The sequence below is a fragment of the Octodon degus genome, unplaced genomic scaffold (genome assembly GCF_000260255.1).
Source record: "Octodon degus isolate 3935 unplaced genomic scaffold, OctDeg1.0 scaffold00122, whole genome shotgun sequence".
NCBI lineage: Eukaryota > Metazoa > Chordata > Mammalia > Rodentia > Octodontidae > Octodon > Octodon degus.
This window is the reverse complement of record NW_004524698.1, coordinates 7,020,941-7,035,400: the sequence shown is the minus strand read 5'-3', so window position 1 is coordinate 7,035,400 and position 14,460 is coordinate 7,020,941. Positions and strand designations below refer to the sequence as shown.

The 14,460-nt window shown below is 42.3% G+C and overlaps 1 protein-coding gene and 1 pseudogene across 1 annotated transcript in view; one reads left to right on the top strand and one right to left on the bottom strand.

Annotated features, from left to right (window-relative positions):
* Positions 1-11,391, bottom strand: part of Shmt1 (serine hydroxymethyltransferase 1) — a 35,258-nt gene extending 23,867 nt beyond the window's left edge. The window contains exons 1-3 of the mRNA XM_012516712.2: positions 11,242-11,391; positions 4,358-4,472; positions 1,832-1,977 (exon numbers count right to left, since the gene is read on the bottom strand). Of these exons, the coding sequence (XP_012372166.1) occupies positions 1,832-1,977; positions 4,358-4,450 (239 nt within the window). The 5' untranslated portion in view covers positions 4,451-4,472; positions 11,242-11,391. The remainder of the gene's footprint in view (positions 1-1,831; positions 1,978-4,357; positions 4,473-11,241) is intronic.
* A 2,365-nt stretch (positions 11,392-13,756) lies between these two features.
* On the top strand, positions 13,757-13,968 carry LOC101589200 (annotated as a pseudogene).
* Positions 13,969-14,460: the final 492 nt, after the last annotated feature.

The window sequence follows — 14,460 nt, the reverse complement described above, 5'->3', positions numbered from 1 at the left end:
TCGAATTACAGCAACCTGAGGCTCACAGCTTTGTGGAAGCAGCCACTTAAAGAACTGAGCTAAGGCCAGCCCCCCCCCCCCTTCAGGATTTCTGGGATTACCCTATGACAGTGACTGGGTAAGAGACAGCCACACAGTCAATGAGAACATGCTGGCTAGACATCAACCCTGAGAAGTTTAAGCTCAGGTCAGGAAGGACAGAGGAGCCCCTCTGAAGTGAGAAGTCAGGTCTGCTGTAATGTGGTTTTCATTTTCTTTTCTTTTTTTTTTTTTTTTTTTTTTTTTTGTATTTCATACAGGGTCTCACTACACAGCTCGGACATATAGTGATCCTCCTGTCTTCAGCCTCCCCAGTGCTGGAATTACAGGTGTGCTCTACCATGCCTGATCTCTGTGGCTGGCTCAGCACACCCAGGCATGGGTGTATGTGGTTTTTGGAGGGGGGCTGTGTGTAAGACTGCTGGCATTAAGCCCAGCAGACTGCCTGATCTGTCCATCCTCCATCCCAGCTAATATCTTATCTAGTACAGAACTCAATGGTCTATTTGCCTTTCCCATCTTACAACGAGATCAGATATATTTCTTGTCCTGCATGGCTGCTACAGCATGAGGTATATGGACAGAAGGACCCCTGGAATAAGGTGGACACATCACAAATCTAAGGAGTGGTCTATATGCTCAACAATAGATGAATGGATAAAGAAAATGTGGTATTTATACACAATAGAGTACTAATCTGCTATAAAGAAAGATAAGTTTGGGGCCAGGGAGATGGCTCAGTAGAATAAGTGCTTGCCTGGCAAGCGCAAGGGCCTGAGTTCAATCCCTGGTTCTACCAAAAAAAAAAAAAAAAAAAAAGAAAAGTTTGAATTATCTGTAGGAAAATGGATGTACTTTGGGACCCTAACATTATATGAAAAACCCAAAGAATAAATAAATCAAAAGAGCAAAATTAAAGACAGAGTTTAGAATGCAGGGAGATAGATCTTTTGCAAATGGGGAGGTGACCACAAGATGGAGAGCAGGAGGAAGAACAGGCGAGGAAGGGGAATATAAGAACAAGATGTCTTATGTGTATGTACCAACTCCCCATGATAAATGTAATTGTTATGTAGTATGAACACATGCTACTAAAAATAGAAATTTAAAAATAAAAAAGAGAAGCAGCAGCATATAATTTTGGTTCGTAAAAGTTATGATGGAGTATCACTGCATATGTAATGCTAACTTTATAATGTAGAATTAATTTTTAGTATAGGTTGAGCACTGCTAATCTGAAATTCAAAATCTCAACATGTTTAGCACCAACATAAGTCAAACCGTTTTGAGGGGGTCAGAACCCTTGTTTAGTATGCACAACCCTAAATTCAAACCCCAACACAGAAAAATAAAAAGACTCTTAACCAGTGAAGTCTATGTACATATTCCAAATCTCCAAAATCTGGACACCTGGTCCAGAACAGATTAAGGGACACCCAGCCTATATTACAGTTCCTTTCACTTACTAGCCACTCCTGATACAGGTTTAATGACTCAGAGCAATAACTACCTTCTGAGTCCTTTAGAAGACAGCAGCATTTCCTAGAGGATGGATGAGATTCCTTATACACTGGCAGCTATTAAGAAAATCTCCAAAAAGGCTGTCACATGAGACTCTATGTATAATTGCTCCAAGAACAGTTATCATGGCTGGGATAAAAAAGAGGTATGGTAGAGAAGCAAGACTAGAAGAAAAGCGAGGTTTGCTGTTCTCTGAAATTCACATGTTGTTGCAATTCTACATTAATTTAGGACTTCACCATGTCTGAAGTAGGACTTTGAAGATACTCACCTCTGGCCTGGATATCCTTCAGAGTATTTGTTATTTAAGCAGGATCCAAGGGCTTCCAGAACTGCCCGGCTGGCAAAATTCTCTGAGGCAATCAGCTCCAGTCCCACTCGTTGCCGGTTACTCTCCTTCTTAATGATGTTGTACACCTTACAGAAGAAAACAGATGCTCAACACTGACACACATTGGTTTAAAATTCTGTTCTGATCAAAGCCATAATCTCCTTATAATCCTAGCACTCTGGGGGAATGAGGCAAGAGGACTGCCAATCTGAGACCATCTTGGGCAATTTTGTGAAACACTGTCTCAAAATACAAAAGGGGTGGGGATGTAGTTTATTATGAAGACCTTGGCTTCAATCTCCACTACAACTGAAAACAAAACATAATCTCTTAAATAGAAAAGACACTATGACAGTTTAAGGTTGTGCTCTCAGATGCTGAATGGAACCTAATGACCAGGAAAACTCTTGGGGCAGAATAAATCTTCCTTAAGAAGAATTAGCAAGGGTTAATGAATTAAGGGAAAAAAATGATTAAAAGAAGACTGTATGTCCCACTTAACTTTTAATTCTATACCAACCTTTTTTTTTATTCCCACATTTCACCACACATTTTGGATTTGAAATGTTTAATCATTATAGTCTATGTAAGGGCTGGTCAGATAGCTCAGCAGACTAAAGCATCTGCGTGGGGTTTGATCCCCTGGAATCCCAGTTCTTGGGAGCCTAAACATAGGCAGATCACTATGAGTCAGGTCTACGTAGTGAGACTCTGTAGACCTTGTACTAAATACGAAAAATAAATAAATAAATAAAAATAAAGTCTATGTACATATTCCAAATCAGAAAAATCTCCCTCCCAGAGGAGGAAAAAGATGTTTTGACAAATTCAAAGAAACAGAATAGATTAGTGGTTGCCTGGGGTAGTGGTAGCGGCGATGTATTTTGGGGAGGACTAGGGTACCCTTAATGGGCTCTTGGATATAAAAATGTTCTAAAACTGTGGATATACATATACATATTCCTCACTTAAGATGGTTTGACTAACAACATACATTCAATAGAAACTGTACTTCAAAGTATTAATTGTGTATTTCCTAGGTAGGTTTGAGACACATGGTACTATCTTCTCTGAAAATTGCCAGTGGCATTGTGCCCAGTCATTCCTACAGTCATGGGGGAAAGCAATTGGTATTCTGTGTTGCTAGGCCAGGATGTGTGGTAGTTAAGGCGTTTTTAGTGTATTATTTTTCCCTTTTGTCTTTTTTTAATTTTTTTTTCCTTTTGTCTTTTTGAGACGGGTTTTACTATGCAGTGCAGGTTGGCCTTGAGCTTACTTTGTAGCTCAGGCTGGTCTCGAACTTACACTGATCCTCCTACCTTAGCCTCTTAAATGCTGGGATTGAGGCTGGGGAGATGGTTCAGTAGAATAAGCACTTCCCTGGCAAGTGCAAGGGTCTGAGTTCAATCCCCAGTTCCACCAAAAAATAAATAAATAAATAAATAAATAAATAAATAAGCTGGGATTACAGATGTGTGACTTCAGTGCATTTCTGACTCAACCGTATTTTCAATTAAAAATTTTTTTTAAAAAAATTAGTTACAGTGTCTCACTATGCAGTTCTGACTCATAGTAATCCTTCTGTCTCAGCCTCCCCAGAGCTGAGATTACAGGTGTGAGCCACCATGCCTGGTTTTGGGGTCAGCACAGCATGTGGTAGTGGGGATTGAACTCAGGTCCTTGAACTTGCCAGGCAGGTGCTTAGACTGCTGAGCATTCTCCCTAGCCCTCATATTTTCAATGTATGATAGGTTTATTGGCATACAACTACAAAGTAGGTCAAAGAGCATCTCTATGCTAAACAACACTGAATTATATGATGAGTGAACAATATCTCAACAAAACTTGTGAAACAATAATTCCAGCTATCTAAACAGATATATTCACTGTGAATTATAAGAAGAAATCAGCCACAAATGATATCTCCCTCTCCCTGCTTTCCTCTAGAATACCCAGCACAATGTTCTGTACTTTGTAGGAACTCAGAAATATCTAAATTTACCTTCAAGGGGCCAGGGATATAGCTCAGTGGCATAAGTGCCTGCCTGGCACATGCAAGGTACTCAGTTCAATCCTCAGCACCAAAAAAAAAAAAAAAAAAATTACCTTCAAAGGACTTCCAGTCACTTTCTCACTACTGTTTCTCTATGTGGCACATTTTTGCAGTACTGGAGAAAGAACCTATGGTTTCTCACACTGGAGGCAAATGCTTTACTGTTGTATCCCCAGCTCTACAAGCTGACACTAAATGTACTGCATGTAGTAAGTGCAAGGCAGTCTGTAATAAAATTATCATTAGAACTAGAGATTTAGGAGCTAGGGGTGCTCAGTGACATAACACTTTGCTAGCATATGTGAGGTCCTGGGTAAAAATCTACAATACTACAAAATAACAACAAAAAACCTAGATAATTACATAGAGGTCTCTGATGTGAACATACAATGCAAATACCCCATGATTCTTACTTCAATGTCACTGTCCTTGAGGGGCTGTGCCAGCATAGTTTCATGGGAGGTCCACAAGGCAGCATCCTTGTGAGTTCCGTTGACTGGAGTCATTATCACACTAGTTCAAAGCTGCCTAAAAATGAGAAAAGCATATGTGACTTTTAATAATGAACTAAGGCAAGGCCCACAGCAACCTGCAAGTTCTCCTGTGTTGCTATAGTGCTGGCCCACTACTTTAGCCTTTCCTGCATAATGGCTTGGTAAATACTAGTTTCTTTCTGACTATGGACCTGACCCTCATCTCCCAGCCCTGTCCACAAGCCCTACTTTTATGAGTCAGGTAGCACCTCCAGTGAGCATGGCTCAGGCCTGTCACTGTTTTGCTTCCTACTGGTACAGCTTATCTCCCAACTAACCCAAGTTCCTGAAGGCAGGACTGAGTGTTCTTTTTAAAAAAATCTCCCACAGTACCCAGTAAAGACATCTATAAAGTAATATTGCCAAATGACCAAACAGATGAATTGTTAAGTTAAAATAATTCTGGTGGCAGGTAACTGTTAAGTTTTTCAAAAAGGGAAACATTTTATATTTAGCAATTTTTTACTAGATTTTTCTGGGCAGATATACAAGTTATCAAAGAACAAAATATAAGCAATTTGGATTCTCCTCCTATGGATGCCGATCAGTAGCATTTTATAACATAAGCAAGCAGATAGCAACTCTGTATTTTTTTTTTTTTTTTTTTTTTTAGCAACTCTGTATTTGGTATGGATACATTTCTCCCAGACTTGGAAAAAGTGTACCTGGAATTTCTGCTGTAAGAAACATCTCTAGGAACTGAATAGAGTACTGTCTCATTGTAATGCCAGCATCAACCTTATGTATCCATTTTTTTTTTTTAATGTTTCCAGCAATGAAAACAAAGCTCAGGAAAGTGAATATCTTAGTATAGGACTGCACAGCAGACTGGCCATGGAAGCAGGGTTCAGAACCCCAAAGCACACAAAGCAAAGCACAGCACAGCACGGATAGATTATAAAATGTCCTATAAGAATCACAGGTCAGATTTGCATGTTTGTATTCTTATCAGAAAACCACAGCCTGGGACAGCCAGAGAGCTAGCTCAGTGGACTAAGTGCCTGCTTTATGCAAGTGCAGGGACAGCACCACATGCCGCACAGGTTACAGAGACAGGGCGTGGTGGTACACGCCTGTAATCCCAGCGCTGGGGAGGCTGAAAACAGGAGGATCACTATGAGTCTGAGCTGAGCTTCAAGTCCAAGCTGAGCTGTGTAGTGAGACCCTGTACCAAATACATTAAAAAAAAAAAAAAAAAGAAAGAAAGAAAACCTCAGCCCATGAAAAATATGGTGAATAAAGAAAAAAAATCTTAAAATTTATTTCTATAAGAACTGGAGGGCTGGGGAGATAGCATATTGGCTTAAGCACCTGCCTAGCAAGCACAATGTCCTGAGTTTGATCCCTGGTACAAAAAACAAACAAAAAAAACCCACCCAAAACTGAAAATTTGCCTGGTAAAGGAGGACCATTGAGAGTTCAAGGCCAGCCTTAACTGCATAGTGAATCCTAGTTTCAAAAATAAAACTGGAATTTTTGTGATCAGTGGCATTTTCCCCAGTGTGAAAGTTAAAGATCAAGACCAACCTGGGCCCCACAGTGAGTTTAAGGCCAGCATGAACTACATAGTGATACCCTTTCTCAAAAAAAAAAAAAAAAAAAAAAAAAAAAAAGAGATAGCTTAAGTAGTACAAAACCACAATAATCCTTTCTCTGGCAGAGCTCAAATAAGGAACTAGCAACCATCTTTAACTAGGAAATTCCTAATTAGGGCTTTCAAAGTAGTCATTATAACAAGTATGACACCTGCAAAACACAAAGTGACAGTCTAAGCACTTGAACTCAAATGGCACAGAATGTTTCTGTGGCCATAGCAACAGCACTATGCAGAGGCCACATCTGCCCGGATTGGCACCAGGCCCCATAGCTGTTCCTCACTGAGCTTGTACTCAGGCACTGCCAGTGCAACCCCAACCAGTGGAAAACACAAACTTGCCTCAGAGCCAAATGAGGCCCTTTGGTTCTAGACTCCTAAAGAGCAAAACTTCTCTTAAATATTAACTATTGAAGGTTAAAAAAGGATTCAAAAGTGGCCAGAAACACAAAGGGGATATTTACATATCACCAAAGAACTAAAGTCGATTTGGCAACCTCTTCACCAGAGGGTCGAATCTTGAGTCAGTTGACAAAAGGCATGGAATTCAGCTCTCCTTGGAAGCGGGGCAGGTCTTGACACGGACCCATTCCCTGATTTTGCCTGAGCACAATGTGTTGCTCTTTGCCCACACATTACCCTTTTCTGATCCAATAATTTTTCCCTTAATACTAGAGATTGAACCCAGGGAGTACTCACTGAGCTACATCTTTAGCCCTTTTAAAAATTTTGAACCAGTATCTCAGTTGTTAAATTACTCAGGCTGGGCTCAAATTTGTGATCTCCCTGTCTCAGCTTCCCACACTGCTGGGACTACATGCAATGTTTATTCAATGTTTTTGTTTGCCTAGCAATTTACACCATGGAAAAAGGGGTGCCTCCTCAGGTGTTCATCACCACACTTGGCTTCCATGACAGTAATTCTGAGCTGCAATCGTCTCTCAACCTCTTGGTGAGAGCTGCCAGGGTAGCCATGTCTTGGCTTTTCACTCTAGCAGTCTGTTCCTGGTTTCCTACCTTGTTCCTATTACCATGTAAGATCAAGTATCACTCACAGCCCCTCAAATATTACTTTACTCTTATCAGTAGTAGTACATAGCCTTATCAATTAAATCTATAATCTTCCCAAGTCCTCAATAAACTTTTTCCATTAAAAAGTTTGATTTATTCAAAGAGTTCAAGATTGTCTCAGCCAGGTGTGATGATCCATAGCTATAATCCCAGCACTGTGGATGGTTGAAACAGGAGGATCACAAATTCTTGTTCATGACAGGGGCAAAGCCATACATTTATACGCACGAGATGGGTAGGGCAATGATCCTGAGAAACATCAGCAAGTTTTTGAAACTAGCAGTTAACTGGTAGGATTCTCACTCTGACTAACTATATATGCTGATATCTGTGAACCAAGGAACTGCACTGAAGATAGCAATATGCAATAGAAGGAACATACTTGGAATGCCTGTCATTCTGGTCTTTTAAATATGTACTTCTTGTTATGACATACCAATTATTACCATACTGTCTCCTAAGTACAAGTTTTTTTTTTTTCTTTAAAAAAAGGGTAATAAATGAAAAAAAGACACAAGAAAAAGAAAAAAAAGTCACAGGTCTATCCTGCTACAATTCTGTATATGGTTAGATTTCTAAATTTCTTTGTAAAAATATGTAAATGCCTATTTCTAGTTTTTTAAAAATTATTTTTCCTTCATATTCTGTAAGGACTTAAAGTTCAACATATCAATATCTGATGGAAAATACCTGTTCCATGATATGCCTTAGATGTTTGATACTTAAACAGATAGGGTAAGCCAAACTGCATATACTGCAGGTTAATAATACATTTCTCTTCTGGAGGATTAATGACCTAAGTTAACAGATCAAAAATTGGAGAAAAGGAAGGGCTGCAAGGTCAGCCAACATTTTGGCCCTAGCCTTTCAAGGTTAATGAAGACCCAGGACATAGTTGAACTTGTACTGTCACATCATGTAACTCAGTTGTGCCCCAAATTTTCTGATCAAGGAGATTATGGAGTCACAGAGGAATGTGATCGATGATGTATAGTGTGCCTAAGGAGAGTCACATGGAGAGAAAACACTCTCTCAGGCTTTCACTGAGAGCAAATTGGTCAAGCAATGGCTGTGACTCATCCTCATGGCTGACACTGACAAAGGATCTACAAAGTGTGGGCTACAGGACAAATCCTGAGGGTACTTGACTGACTTTATCAGATACAAAAGCTACATTTCTCGTTATATAGGTCTTGCTTTATCTTGGTCTTAACCATCCAGCAGAAAAGTATAAAAATGAGGTATATAAAGTAAAGCTATATTAATATGATGAGCTGTAGAAGGCTCAAGTAAATAACTTCTGAGGATAACCCACTACTATTATAGACTGCTGGACTATGTTGGATTGTTTTGCTGAACTGAAGCACGTATAGTATTTAGATGCCAATAGAATACCCACCTCTGACAGGACTAAACAAAAAAAAGAGGATACAAAGGAAAGAACATTTTGTATTTGTATATACAAAATAGGATAGATATACAGCTACTTTTGCTTAATTCAATGAGAAGAAAGAGGTGTACTAATAGTGTTTGGACAGGATATCCTGTCTGCTTCTTGTATTACGGATACCCACTAAGAAGATAATAATATACAATGTATTGATTATTGAAACTCCTATTAATCAGCTTTGAAACTGTCTCATTGATATTTGTTTCTCAATAAAATTAAAAAACAAAACAAAACAACCAAGTTCTTGTTCAGCCCCGGCAACTTAATGGGACCCTACCTAAAAAAAGTCTGGCAATGTAGCTCAGTGAGGTCCTGAGTTGTTTTATTTCAGTTAACTATTATACACTAGAACATTCTTATAGTAAAAGATCCTGAGACTACTTTTTTTTTTTTCAATTTTTTTTTTTAATTTATTTGTGTGTGTGACCAGCTCAGCCCACCAGGGGGGCGGGCTGGCTGGCATGTGGTGCTGGGGATTGAACCGTGGTCCCTGGGCTTTGCTAAGCTTATTCTAAGTAGGTGCTTTAGACCACTGAGCCATCTCACCAGCCCGAGACTACTTTTTAAGATGCAGAGAGAATACTCATTTTTATCTAATACAGTATTTAGGGAAGAAAAACTCATCATCTTTTAAGATCTAGAGGTTGGCCAAAAAACATACTGTGCTATTTTACTTTTAGATTGTAGTAAATTATACACAAGATAAAAATCACCATTCTAACCTTCATTTATTTATTTGGTACAGGGTCTCACTAAGCAGCTCAAACTTGTAGTGATCCCCATTTTCAGCTTCCCCAGCACTGGGATTATAGGTATGTGCCATCACACCTGGTCTCACTGGCTGGCTCAGCACGCCTGGGGGCGGGGCCAGCCCAGCATATGGTGTGGAGATTTAACCCCATTCCCTGCACTTGCCTAAGTAGGAGCTATCTCCCCGGCCCTTCTAACCATTTTTTAGGGTACAGTTCTTGCCACTAAGTGATGCTGACTATTAGGACAATAAATGGGTAGGGGCTACTTTGGATTGGGCCATGGAAATCACCTGAGTTGAAATTTGAAGAGTGAAAAGGAACCAAATACGTAAGATTTAGGGGTAAGAACAATTTAGGCGAAGTGGATGTATCTCAGTAGGAAGGCCCTAGTTTCATTCTCTGCTATCATGGAGCAGGTGTTATAAACTAGGGATCGTAGGGTCGCTTTCGGTTTACCAGTGATACCCACTGAGCAGTCCAGCCCAACAGAGCTCACTGTAGCAACCTTGCCACTGCAGTGTTGCTATTCTGTGTTTTTTTTTTTTTTTTTTGTACCAGGGATTGAATTTAGGACTTAACGCTTGCCAGGCAGGGACTTATGCCATTGAGCTATCTCCCGGGCCCTAGTGTTGCTATTGTATACAAGCACTATCACTCACGTGTTCCACAATCCTCACAACTCCAGGGAGAGATGTCAGTAAAGTCACTCACCAGTCACCAGCCTCCCCAGGCCCCCTAAAATGCCATACAAGTGGATCCTGTCAGGGGTCTGCCAACAGAATACCTGTTGAACACCTGTCACACATGGACCTTCAGTTCTCTTCTTTATGGAGGAAGACCTGAGGGTCAGAGAGCTAACATGTCAAGGTTATGTACCAATGAGAGTCAGATTTTGAACTCTGGTTTATCTTTAGTTCCAAAGCTTTTTCCTCACTCACCGTATTAGAAAATAGCACAATTAACCATTTGTTTGTTCTCTCAGGTAAGAAATTTGATTCTCTAGGACTCTAAAGGAGTGTTTCCAGTCCAGTAACTTCCTAACTGAAGGCACACGATTTTTTCTGGCCTCAACTTACCAACTGGTTACTTAACTTTCAAAACCTCAAAGAGGGCAGGTGAGATAGCTCAGCGGACTAGGTGACTACTCATGCAAGCATAGGGACTGGGGTTCACTCCCTGGCACCACATGCCACACTGGCCACCAAGACCGGGCGTGGTGGCACACACCTATAATCCCAGCACCGAGTGGCGTAGTGAGAACCTGTACCAAATATATTAAAAACAAAAACAAAAATCCCCTCACACAATAGGCCCCTGCTGCCTAGAATAAGGAGAATGGCACTGCAGACCATCTGAGGGAGAAAGAAGGGGAGAAAGAGGGTACAGCGAGCAGGAATCACATAAGTAGGGGTTAAGAGTGCCATCAGGGACCACATAAGTAGAGATTATGAGTGCAGGCTTTAATGGGATTCTCCTCGGGGTTCTCCCCTTGCCACTGGCTCTTCCCTCGTTGCCTCGCCTTCCTTATCTGTAGAGAGAAATGCTAACCAGCCTAGCTGGGAGGACGACAGCGCAAGGTGAGCGGTAGCCCTCAAATCGTAATGCTTAAAGAGAAACCCTTCAGGAAAGAGCGGCTACTTATGCCCACTTACGCCTTCGCACCCAAACACGCCAAAAGCCACCGGCCACCGCACTCATTACCCCAAAGTGCCCAAGACTGAGGGGCTGCGACCGGCCGCTGCCTCTCTTCAGTCTCTCAGTCCTCAGTGACCGTCCACCAGTCATTCCGACAGCCCAGAAGCACGGCAAGCATGGCAGCGAGGCGGGAAAGTGAGGTCACCCGTGAGCCCACGCCGCCGGGACGTCGAGGTCCCCGGACCTGAGGTCACCCACCTACCGGAACACAGCCTCAGACGTACCGGCTACACCTCAGTCCTACGCCGCCTCGGGTCCCACACGAGCCAGGCCCCGCCGACCCGCAACCGCCACGTGACTCTCGGCTACTAGCTAACCCGAACTTGGCGCGCAGCCGCTTGTGCTCCACATGGAGCTCGGCGGCGTACAGCCCCCGGCCTGGCTCCGCCCCCCAGAGGCATCCAATCAGAACGCGTCTCCAAGCGGAACCCGCCTCCAAAAACCCGGGTGTTATTGGCTGCGGCGGAGTAATGGGCGGGGCTTCTTGGTGGGGGCACAGACGCTACGGTGGGACTGGAGCCGAGGTTTCCTTGGAAACAACAGGTCTATCCCAGTTAAATTGGGTGGGCCATTTGGGTTTGCGGGATTATGGGTGAATTTTTTTTACTTCGATTTAACTTTTCTGTGATTTTACTTCCAGTTAGCATGGTGCTCCGTTTGGCCAAACGTAGGTTCCAATGGACACACTTAGAAATCGAAATCACTAATCACTCCCCCCCAATCCTCTTACTGGGGATGTAATCCAAGGGTGCACCTCACACAGAACTATTTCTTAGCCCTTTTATTTTTTATTTTTTTTTGGCGGAACCGTGGATTGAACTCAGGCCCTTGTGCTTGCCAGGGAAGTGCTTATTCTACTGAGCCATCTCCCCGGCCCCTTCCTAGCCCTTTTAAAAACTAATTAATTTTTATTTTGAGAATCGAACTTGCCCAGGCTGACTTGGAGCCTTGAAATCTTCCTCCTGCTTCAGCCTCCCAAGTAGCTGATGCAGTATGACAGAAATGAGCTATCACACCTGGATTCACTTTGCTTAGGGCACAAGCGGCTGCAGTGGTGACGGTTAATAGGCATATCTAAAACAGTGAGCATATTGAGAAGTGTTAATGGGCCTCTCAGGTTTGTTTGCTCTTTGCAGACCATATCAAAGGAAGCAGATTATTTTGGTGGAAGGAACAAAGGCTTTCTTCAGAGATCTGTGGACAGGGAGAGGTCTCATCACCCAGACCATAGAGGTGTGTTAGGGTCTTTTATTGCAAGGAACCGTGAAGGGAAGACAGGTAAGGAAATAATAGGTGTGTTCAGGCTTGTTCCCTTTCTTCACTGAGGAAATGAAACTAGATTTTGACCTCCTGGTGGCAGCATCTCCACATTCTGTCCATTCATCTGGGCTGAGGAGAGGTGAGGATTGCAGTTTATGCCTAGGCTTGAGAAAGTTTGGAGAAGCAGCCTGCCTCTGAAGAAAAAGGAAAAAAAAATTATTTATTTGAGACAGGTTCTCACTGTGCAGTTTGGGTTGGCCATGTGCTCACTTTTGTAGCCCCCAGGCTAGTCTGGAACTCGAAGCAATTCTCCTGTCTCCACCTCTTCAGTGCTGGGATTACAGGCATGTGCCACCATGCCCGGTGCCAGGGATTAAACTGGGGTCTCTGTGCTTGCCAGCTAGGTGCTTATGCCTCTGAGCTATCTCCCCAGCCCCCCCCCCATCTAATTTTTAAAGGTCTTCTATGCTGCAGTCATTTTAAATTTTGAGACAGGTAGATAAACTTAAGAGTAAATATAAAAATATAAAACTTTTAGAAAGAAGACAAAGGAGGAAATAGTCTAAGCCTAGGGTTTTAGTGTTTTTTTTATACATGATACCAGAAGCACAATCTTTAAGGAAAAAATGTCAATAAATTGTGTTTCAAATTAAAACATTTGCTCAGTGAGAGACCCTGCTAAGAGGATGAAAAGATAAACTACAGGAGCTGCAGGTGTAACTCAGTGGTAAAGCTGTACTTAGCATGCAAAAGTCCCCCCTTTTTTTGTATTTAGGACAGGGTGTACAGGGTGCTCAGGGTCTCACTGTGAATATCAGACTCGTAGTGATCTGCTTGTTTACAGCCTCCCAAATGCTGGGATTACAGGTGAGTGCCACCACACCCAGTCTCAATCCTTGTCTCAGTGAGCTCCAGGGGGCCAGGCCGGCATGGCAGGCCTGGGGATCAAACCCCTGGCCCCTGTGTCTGCCTAAGCAGGAAATGTCCCTGATTTGGTCTCCACATGACAGAACTTATTTGCAAATGACATTTGATTTTTTTTTTTTTTTGCGGAACCAGGGGTTGAACTCAGGCCCTCGTGCTTGCCAGGGAAGTGCTTATTCTACTGAGCCATCTCCCTGGCCCCTACTGAGCCATCTCCCCGGCCCCACAAATGACATTTGAAAAAAGAATTTATATCTAGAATACTTAAAGCACTCAGAAAATTTAACAGCAGTTCAATTAGAAATTGGGCAAAAGATATTTCACTGAAGAACAGACATCTGATAAGCACACAAAAAGATGTACATAGGGGCCGGGGAGATGGCTCAGTAGGATAAGTGTTTGACTGGCAAACGCAACAATCTGAGTTCAATCCCCGGTTCTGCCAAAAAAAAAAAGATGTTCAACATTATTAATATTAGATAAATGAAAATATCTTTCCATCTCTGGCCTCAGCAGAGAGGGGAGTCCCAGCTATGTCTGCCCATCTGCAGTGAATGGTAGTGCAGAACTGCTCCAGCTTCCTAATCAAGTGGAATAAGCAGACCCAGAGCCCAATAACCTGAAGGCCTGCAACTCTTTTCGCTACAATGGGCTGATTCACTGCAAGACAGTGTATGTGGAGCCGGAGGCCAGAGGCAAGGGGGTCGGCAAGGGGGTCATGGTGGTCATGAAGCAGAGATCCTGACAGCAGAAGCCAGCCACCTCCTATGTGTGCACCACCATCAACAAGAACTCAAGAGCCACCCTCAGCAGCATCCACCACATGATCCAAAAGAATAAGTACCACCCAGACCTGTGCATGGCTGCCATCTACAGAGCCAGCACCATCCTGTGTGGCCAGAAGCTTGTGGTGCTAAAGAGGGAGCCCACCTGGCCACCAAGAGCACCTGAGGCACCCAGCAATAAAGAGCTCATGATCCTTGGCCATGTCACTAAATAAATAAATAAAATAAAACAAATGAAAATAATCATAATAAAATTCATTACACACCTATTGGGATAGCTTTAAAAATAAAGAATTAGGGGCTGGGGATATAGCTTAGAGATACAGTGGTTGCCTAGCAAACACAGCACCAAAAAAGAAAATGTCAGTATCAAATGCTGCAAAGATTCTACAAAACTGGATGACATAACTGGGGCTAGCAATGTAGAAAGACAGAGCCACTCTTTAAAAAAA